We start from the raw sequence: 9603 nt of genomic DNA, 5'->3' as shown, positions 1-9603 counted from the left end.
CACCAGACACGTATCGGAATTTTCCCATACATTTCTAGGGATTTGCCTATACACTTGGTACTTTTCCCATACACATCTTCCCAAATAGAAAAATTCCTATACATTTATAGGAATTTTCACTTCCGATACGATGTATAGGAAATTTCCTATACATGCGTATAGTAGAATTCCCAACATTTTTTACAGTGTAGTGTCTTTCAAATTACATTTAAATCTTTACTAGCGTACAATCAACAGAAATATATCCGATAACAGCTCCCAAACCTCCATTTGGAAGGGTTTTGTGACCAGGTTATGTCGCTTTGTTATGGGTGCGCGCTACGCTACGCCACCATCTTCTTTCCTTCTTCTTACTAGGCTCATCTCTCATACCGCACACTTGTAGGTGATTAAATATCCATTCGTACAACTAAGAAAGTCGCTGTATGAACTTTTCTTTGAAAATTCACGCACTTGTGCCTCTGTGTGTTGGCCATCACGCACCTACAACAAGTAGTGTGCAACATTCGAACGCTTTGGGTTTCCAGTGCACACAAGCATCTGCATCCACATCCACATGCAGCCGCGGCGCCGCCTGTGCCGATCATCGGCTATAAATTAAATAAATCCCCAAGCAGGCCTCCCCCTCCGCCCCCTCTCCGCATACAGCGGGCGGCTCAGCGCCGCGCTAATCTCTTTCGAGTTGATTTTAAACTCCTCCTCGTCGTGCTGGCCGCCCGCCCCGCCCCGCCTATCAACACCACTTATAGCGAGCAAGTGGCACCGCCCGCGGGACACTCCCCCTCGGTCATTCGATCTGCAGAAGCGATGCCGCTGCTGCCCCACGCGAGCTCCGCGCGCCTCGCGGGCGGTCCGGCGGCCGGGACCGAATCATCGCATTACGGGACAAATAATTCCGAGGATTAGAGGCAGCCTTCGACCAACTGCGCCCAAAAAGACCGTTTCTTGATTAGAGCTAAATTTTGACCCACTATGTTGCTCTAGCAATTTCCTATTACCTTTCAATGCATTCTCAACGAAGAAATTTTCTGTCTCGGCCCATTCTCCATCTAAAAAATCGTATCCAGTTGAAATGAAAATCTTATGCATTAAAGAAACTGCAATCAAATTGCATACAAAATCGCATTTGCAAAAGATAGATTAAAAGTGATCTCACACTCGCAAAGCCTCGGTTTAATGAAAATGTCAAAAAAGATTTAAGTTACACACATTCGACGAACCCACTTGTTGCAAGTTTTTTCAATCATTACTACTGAAGGATTCGATAATCATTATTATACCGGAAAAACAACAGACCGACTGAAAGAAATTGTTATATGCCTCTGCAAACGTATAACAAAAATTATTACACCCTCATAGATCTATCGGTCTTTTATTAATTGTTTATCCAGGGTAGAGTTGAAATTCGAAACAAAGATCTCGCACTTATTTTTACTATACGGGTAATATTTGATCAATTAACTTTTACCACATTGAATGCGAGTTTTGTTTTGCATGATCCCTATGATTTGAGATGTAGCGTACAATCACTGTAAAACGTAGAGTGACCTAGGTTTCACATTGGTGTGACCGAGTGTGACAGACGCACCATGTCACAGGTCGCTCCCCGCCTCCTCGCCGACCCCGAGCGTCAGCAGCCCGTGGGAGCCTCGTCACCGAGCCGCGCATGGCCGCGGGGCAAGACGCAGAGGGGCCAGCGCGAAGCCAGCCCGCCGGGCAGCGCGATGCTCAGAGCAAGCAAAGTCTTTATTCGCTCACTCTCTCGCTCTCGCGCGCTTTTCTCTCATATTCATTGTCAGCTGTTTGTCTTTCCGATTACACAAAGAGTAAGCCACCGCTCTCTCTCTCTCTCTCTCTCTCTCTCTCTCTCTCTCTCTCTCTCTCTCTCTCTCTGCACCGCCTCTCTAGTCTTTCTTTGAACATGATTGAAAGCTTCGCGCTGCCACGAAACTCTCACCGTCCCTAAAAGAGAAACAGTTGTGCAATTTTTTTGTTTCGGAGAATAAGGCAGTACATCATGCCCTCCAGCGGTTCCAAAAGGGCGGTCACGCGCTGCCTGTGACACAGCCATTGCCCCGGGGCGTGGCGTGGCGGTGACTTGATGAGGACGCCTCTCGGACTGGCGCCTCCCTTCTAAAGCTGCGCAAAGCAGAACCGCGCGCGCACGCTGCCTGTTTTCCCTGCAAACAGAATTGAAATCGCTTTACTCGGCGTCCCCGCGGGCGCAGAGCGGCGCAGACCGGCGCAAGACCTTCCCGCGCAGGGGCCGTACGTACAGAGAGGGGCTGTCGTATTTACCGACAGGATCTGGTCTGAATCGGGTTGGCAGGGGTGGGGCCGCGGACACACAACACCAGAGCACCTCCGCAGCACTCGACAACTGTCTTTTTATTTCTCGTAAGAGCCGGAAATATGCACGAAACTCGGTATATTCAGTTTCTCTGCATTAGTTCATTTGCAATTAAGTTTTTGTCTTATGATGAAGAGATTTATTAAAACAACAAAGACGGCCACACAGCAGTGATGGGTATTAGTTTTTAATCGGGTATCTATCTCAATATTATAAGGGTGGTCATGCATATCGGGTGTTGTCGAAGGGTGACATCGATACGTACTCGGGAGGACGCCGCCCCGCCCCGCCACTTCTCGCCGCGTGTGCCCGGGCGGCGCTCGCGCGGCGCTCTCTCCCAGGCGAGGCAGCAGAGCGCGGTGTTGACTTAGCCGGTTGTAATCTGGTGGCCGCGATCGCATCGCTTTGATCCCGAGCGTCCGGATTGCCGTTCGGATTGCCGTCCGGATTGCCCCGACGTTAATTGCAGGATTGTCGCGGTGACGGCGGCCCCGGAGGAGTGCGCACACATGTCGCACGCTCCTTCCTAAAGGATGTGCGTAGTACAAGTACACTGCCGAAAAGGGGGAAAATAAAAAACATGCCAGCGCAATTAGTGACTAAAGCAATGGAGGAGTGTTCCAAGCCGTTACACCTACAAAACTGTATTCTCGTGAATATCTAGTGTTCCTAAGTTTTAAAAAAAAAAAATGCATAAAAGATGTGCCAACTTTACATTAAGACATTAAGTCAAAATTCCTTCTTAACTTTATTTACGCACAAAATTGTCTGAAACGCAACATACGTTTAACTTAGCACGAACGATATTGCACAAAACATACAAATACATCACTGTTAAAATTATTTCATGACATTTTCATTACATGTAATGAAAATAGTAGCTCCATTACATTTTTGAAATGAAATTTAATAATATTTTCATAACGTGTTGTTAAGTTTCATTACGCGTGTTTTTGAATAAACTCGATTTTGTTATAGACTTTGTAAAATTAAACAAGTTGCACAAAAGGATTTTCTCCACCATATATTTTAACACTTTGTGGTCGGGCCACGGTTATGTAATTTCCCAGTTTATGTGCCGCACCGTGTTAAAGTGTACAGGGTGCCGCATATATGATAGTTACCAAGGTTACATCACAAACACGGGTTTGGCTTGCCGAGCTCGGTGCCGTGTGCCACGTCAAATTGAAAATAACGAGTAATTTCGGAATGGTGTTCGTAGTGGTAAAAAATCTAACAATCCATAACATCACGATTTAATAGTTTCAAAAATTTATCAGGATATTAGAGTGTTTCTTTCTTCAAGAATTCTAGTGTCCGGTCCGGGATCGTTTTTTCAGTACACTGAAAAAATACAACAGGACTTTTTTGGTCAGATTACAGTAACATTTCCAACAGTGAGGCCCTCTTTTTTTTTTTGAGAATCCAAACCTGCAATTCTATTAGGTGTTAGACTTGACATAACGGTATAGGCAGTAAAATCACCAGAAAAATGAACCAAACGTAGAGCGTAAAAATTTGTTATTTCGTATGTGTGTTTCCCTCTTTTCTTACCTCATCGTTGGCATCGCGCTGTTCCGTTTATGGCCAGCCTTAAGTTTGTCTAAGAACGAAAACAAATGATCTGCAGGGCGGATGAAAACGGCACCCCGACCCCGGCAGCGCGGCGCGGCACCTAGGTGGGGCACTGGTCGGGCTTCTCGGCGGCCTGGTCTGCGCCCGTGGCCTAGCAGCGGCAGCAGCAGTGGCAGCAGCAGCAGGACCTGCAGGCGGCCTACAGGGCCTCGGCCGGGGCCCCTCTCCTGCTTATGGGGCTTCCCTTCCCTCCTCAAGGCGCTGTGTATACCTTCTGCTATGTAAACTCACGAGCGGCTTACGGCCGGCAAGCGGATGGTCGAGCCGACCGAGGCCAACAGGACAGGTGGCCAACAGAACAACAGTGACGTCCTTATCACAGGCCACAAAAGATCTCCAATTTTGTAATGTTTTTCTAGTCCAACCAGATGACAGCAAAAATTTTATCAATATTTTTTAAAAAATTTATATGATTTGAAAAGTTTGTTCAAGTTTGACACCCGAGTCAGATTGGCCAGAGTCGTTATTTAATTGTTGGCGTGACTTTGCGGAGCTTGTTATTCGAGCGATGATTTCTCGCCGTGTCAGCCGTTTGTTCCGAGCCGGCTGGTGATTCGCTGAGCGAGGCGATACTGAGGGGGGCCAAGGCCCGGGCCCAGCTCAGCTCGGCCGAGCGGAAGCGAGCCGGAGGGGTTTATTGTGTTTCACTCAATCGTGGCGATATCCACCCATCAAAACAACGATCCGGCCCAGGCCAGGTCCGGCCGGCGGGATACGGTCCAAGGATCAGCGCAGCCAATTGCGAGAATGGTTGTTTGTTTGTACTTGATATGTGTGGCTGTGGCTGTCTCATCATCATCATCATCATCGTTTCAAAATTATTGGTGCCATTGTAAACGCCTGCATGGGTGCGTTCGCGCGCTTCAGTCACTATTGTGGTCGCAATAGGGGGACATCGATATGAATAAATGCTAGAGAGATTTAGAAATGGAAACAGTTTTTTCATTTATTACGCTAATATTTTCGTCTCTCCTATATCCTTTTTATATCTATATAGTTCATGTACACTTGATATTTACAAGAATATACACGATTTGAATTAACATATTGGATCTTACATTTGTACACAATAAGATTTGCTTCACAGCATGGCATGTTTGTGCGAACGAAGAACCGATGTGGAGCGATATAACAAAACAAAAAACCAAAGTATAGTGAAAGGGAGCTGAATACATTATTTGTGGCAACAATATGGTGTGCTCAAACCTCAATTTTGAAGTATATTTTAGAGAAAAGGCAGAAGAGACAATTCAGAATACATTACAGTTGGAATTTGAAGTTAAGCAGGAAAGTTAAAAAAATGAAGACTTACTTTACATAGATAAGATCCATCGGATAATAAATTACTAGTAATCAACATTCTTTGACAGTATCTTTGGTCACAAGCACGGCGAGAGTTACACCACCGCAGGAACGATCACATTATACAGAAAATGGTCATTATCCATAATCCTTCTCTAACACAATGTGCTATCGATATATTACTACGATGCACTAAAACGCGAAAAGACAACAAAGCTCGCGCGTTCGCAAAATAAAAAAAACTTACAGGGAGAAGAAAACAACATTAATTTAAAGGTAACATAAACTAAGAAATCGTAGGAACCGCAAATCCTAGGCGCTCTTGCGATGTCAACAATAATAACAGAAAAAGATATAGTAAAATCACAGAGAATTAACGAATATTTAGGAATATTAAGAATAATTACAATCACTCCCCTCAGGCGCAAATAACTAATTTTAGTCTCCGGATATGTGAGTCCGCCTGGGTACTGATCTGGGTAGAAAATACGCAGTTACAAATGAATGACAAAGGTCACCATACCGGTCGCGGTGACTAGATCAAAATTTTAAATGAAAAGGAAAGCAAATGACTCCAACCAAATCCAGTTTTGTCCATCATTGCACGACTATAAGAGCCACTCACCCATGTTTCCGGCTTCAGGCACACAAGCAAAACTAAAACAAGGCCTACCGACAGGAACCACTAAAAGGGGGAAATATGAGGGTATCGTTAACCGGTGAATCAACGACAACAATCCGTCGATATCTCATCACAGTCAGAATCACCCACAAGGAGTGCGAGAGGGCGTCTACTCTCACCGCGCCCACGCCGACACGGACATGGGCGAGAAGGCCGAGTCCAGGGAGCGCGTGACGGCGGGGAGGTGGTGGAGCCCGGGCCGCTCCAGGGCGGGCCTCTTGAGCGGCGGCGCCGCGTCCTGCTGCGACCCGATGAGGGACTCGATGCTGAAGCCCCGGCCCTTGTCCCTCGACGAGATGCTCCTCGGCAGCGCCGTCAGCGTGTCCGCCATGGAGACGGCCGGGGCCGCGGGGACGGACGGCTGCTGTTGCTGCTGATGCTGGTTCTGCTGCTGCTGGTTCTGCTGCTGCGGGGGCGCGGGGGCGGACACAGCCACCGGCTTGTGCGGCAGCGGCATGGGCGCGCCCAGGAAGTTGAGACCCAGCGACAGCCTGGCCAGCTCGGCGGGGGGCAGCAGCGGCACGCCGGGAGGGAGGCCGCCCTGCAGGCCGCCCTGGAGGCCGGCGGGCAGCGCGGCCCCGGGCGGCAGCGGCGACAGGTACGGGTACGGCGGGGTGCCGTGGGTGCGCCCCAGGTGGTGGTGCGGGTGGTGCGGGTGGAACGGGTCGCCCAGGAAGGCGGCCATGGCGGCCGCGTGCTGGTGGTGATGGTGGTGGTGGTGGAAGTCGGGCGGCTGCCGCTTGTAGCGCTTGCGCCGCCGCAGGAAGCTGCCGTTGTCGAACATGTCCTCGGCCATGGGGTCCAGCGTCCAGTAGTTGCCCTTGCCGGGGTTGCCCGGCTCGCGGGGGATCTTGATGAAGCAGTCGTTGAGGGACAGGTTGTGCCGGATCGAGTTCTGCCAGGCGGGGAACTTGTCTCGGTAGTAGGGGAAGCGCGACATGATGAACTCGCAGATGCCGCTCAGCGTCAGCTTCTTGTGCGGCGACTGCAGAATGGACATGGTGATGAGCGCGATGTACGAGTAGGGCGGCTTGACGAGCGCCGAGGACGACGACGACGATGACGACGACGACTTCTTGCTGCTGCCGTTGGGGCTGGCCGTGTCCAGGTCGTGGGAGGCGTGCGAGGCCGGCGAGGGCGGGGGCGAGCCGGCGGCCTCGTCGGCCTCCTTGGGGCTGCGCGGGCTGTGCGGGGTCCGCAGGCTGCGAGGGCTGCCGGGGCTGCCGCCGCGCGCCTCCTCGCGGCCGTCGTCCGAGTCCACGTTGATGTCCGAATCCTCTTCGCCGGCCGAGTCGCCCGAGCCCAGGTGGTCACCCAGGTGGTCACCCAGGTGGTCGGCCATGTGGTCACCCAGGTGATCGGCCAGGTGGTCGCCCAGGTGGTCGCCGATGATGGGGCTCATGGCGGCGGGTCCGCGCAGGTCCAGCGGCTGGTGATGGTGGTGGTGGTGGAGGTGGTAGGGGCTGTGGCCGTCCGTGGTGCCAATGCGGTACCCCAACAGCACGCGTCCGCCCTCGTCCATAGCTAGACACATCGGGCTAACACACAACACTCACTGACACTACAGTCCAGTCACACACGCAGACACTGAGGCCCTGTCGGAGGGCGGGTGGTTGGGGAGACCGTCCGGGGCCGTCCGCGTCGGTCTGCGTCCGGGCTGGGACTGACTGATGCTGCCCGCTCCGCTCCGCGCGCTCTCCCCGCCCGCCCGGCCGCCCCGCCTCCGTCCTCTCGGCTCTGGTGGGCGGGGCCAGGCGCGGCCCGGGCCAGAGCGCCGCTGTGATTGGTGTGCCGGGCAGGCCCGGGAGGGGCGGCACGCTATGGAGGGGGGCCCGGCCCCGGGACCAGGCCGCCCGGCAGCGGCCTCGCCAGCTCCGACTCCGACTGCAGGTACACAGCCATGCGCGCAGCGCGGGCGCGGCGCGCGCAGCCTCAGTACATGCGGCGAATTTCGTCACCCCGATGGAGAAAGGGAGGGTGAACTTGGACTTAAGCCCTCAACAGCCGGAGTGCGTGTGTTTTGCCGTGTGTGGACCCCAGACCTTCCCACATACATAATGAAACGAAAGAAAAAGAACACCCAGTGTAGCTTTTTACGCGCCTAAACGCCCAATGCAAAAGGAAAACAATGCGTTGAAAAGAATAACTTTTTACCCCGCTGACCTTAACGTTATGTTGGTTCACCCTCTCCCGAAACGGCTAGAAACGGCCCAACAACTATGAGGGTTTACAGCGTGCGTGTATAGAGTCTCTGTGTGCGTGTGTGTTTCCCAGTGTTGTGTGTGTTGTGTAAGTGGCATGTGTGCGCGCGTGGTACAACTACAGTTACCATACCGTAGTGGGCGTTGTGAGTCCCGCTGCCAGTCGGTGTTGTCCATTGTATGTGTCCCAGCTGCCTTCCACCACCACCAACAAAGTCCTGTCCGTGTGCCTCATGGCTCAATGACTCTAGTCCATGGGGTCACTAACATCAGTTCTTTACGGACATTCACTGCACTGCACTGCTTCCTGATCTTGCTTGCTTCCTGTCTTCACACTTTTTTTCTACTGCGCACTTTTCTCATTAACGAATTATTCAAAGACAGTTTTTGTTTTCTCAAGATGGTGACCCTGAGGAGAAAGTGCATAGGCTTAAAGAGAAAGCAATGTTGCAACAAGGGGAGCAGCAAGTCGGAAGCCATGACATGTCGAGCTGACTGAGAGTGAGAGTGTGCAATGGCGATCACTTGGCTCCCCTTGCAAGAAACGAATACATCTCCATATGCTTTGCAGAACAGTCAGAACAGCACAGACAGAAGCGATCACGAGGCTCCGAAAATTCATCACATTAACCATTTCCTAGGGCTCATATACAGAAAATGACAGTACGTAATAGCTTATACTAACAGAGCACAAAATACTTAAACACAGCAACAATTTTCTTTTTTTAAACAACGTCTTCGTTTCGCTCTCTTTGCAGTACTTACCTTTATTTCTCTGAGCTTGTTTCACACATGACTCTTACAAACACATCAGCCTATACGGATAGGCCAGTGCGTTGTGAGAAAACATGACTGCACAGAAAAAACAAAGCCAGGACATTGGGGTTGAATGCCTTTACAAACGCATTAAAAATTAGCCGCATTATTGAAAGGCATTAAAACTTAGCGAAAAGTGTTAAATTAATGCCTTTGGCCATTTTCATGCCGTTCCAAAGGCATTCTAATTTAACGCCCCCTTCAATGGCATTATGTCCTCCCTTTGTTTTTTTTCCCGTGTAAACAGAAAAGAAGAGCGAAATTTTAAACGAGCAGAACAAAGAAAAATGCTGCATAATAAGACTGTAATGATACGATAGTGCCATTTGAGTGCGTGAAAGAACTTCCAAAACAAAAAACGGACTGCCCTTCATTTGTTAAAAATTTCCTTTTTAATAATTCCCGATAACACTATTTAAAAGAAATTGAATTCGTTACGGCAACCCATTTCCCTGAATAAATTCAAACTGAAGCTCTCGCGCCCACGGCGCGCTAAACAGAGGACAATTATACAACATCCAATATTTATTTGCATTTCATGCCTCAGCGATATTGAAAAGAAAATCATGATAATCACGAGAGAGAGAGAGAGAGAGAGAGAGAGAGAGAGAGAGAGA

General features: G+C 50.1%; 1 protein-coding gene across 1 annotated transcript; it reads right to left on the bottom strand.

Annotated features, from left to right (window-relative positions):
- Positions 1-4905: 4905 nt before the first annotated feature.
- On the bottom strand, positions 4906-9524 carry LOC113214082 (forkhead box protein D3-B-like). The gene has a single exon (XM_026433350.2). It carries the CDS (start codon positions 7501-7503, stop codon positions 6085-6087), a length of 1419 nt encoding a protein of 472 aa, XP_026289135.1. The 5' UTR covers positions 7504-9524; the 3' UTR covers positions 4906-6084.
- Positions 9525-9603: the final 79 nt, after the last annotated feature.

Source organism: Frankliniella occidentalis, unplaced genomic scaffold, assembly GCF_000697945.3.
Source record: "Frankliniella occidentalis isolate FOCC.00 unplaced genomic scaffold, Focc_3.1 Scaffold58, whole genome shotgun sequence".
NCBI classification, from domain to species: domain Eukaryota; kingdom Metazoa; phylum Arthropoda; class Insecta; order Thysanoptera; family Thripidae; genus Frankliniella; species Frankliniella occidentalis.
The sequence above is the reverse complement of the archived record's forward strand: the minus strand, read 5'-3'. Positions and strand labels throughout refer to the sequence as shown.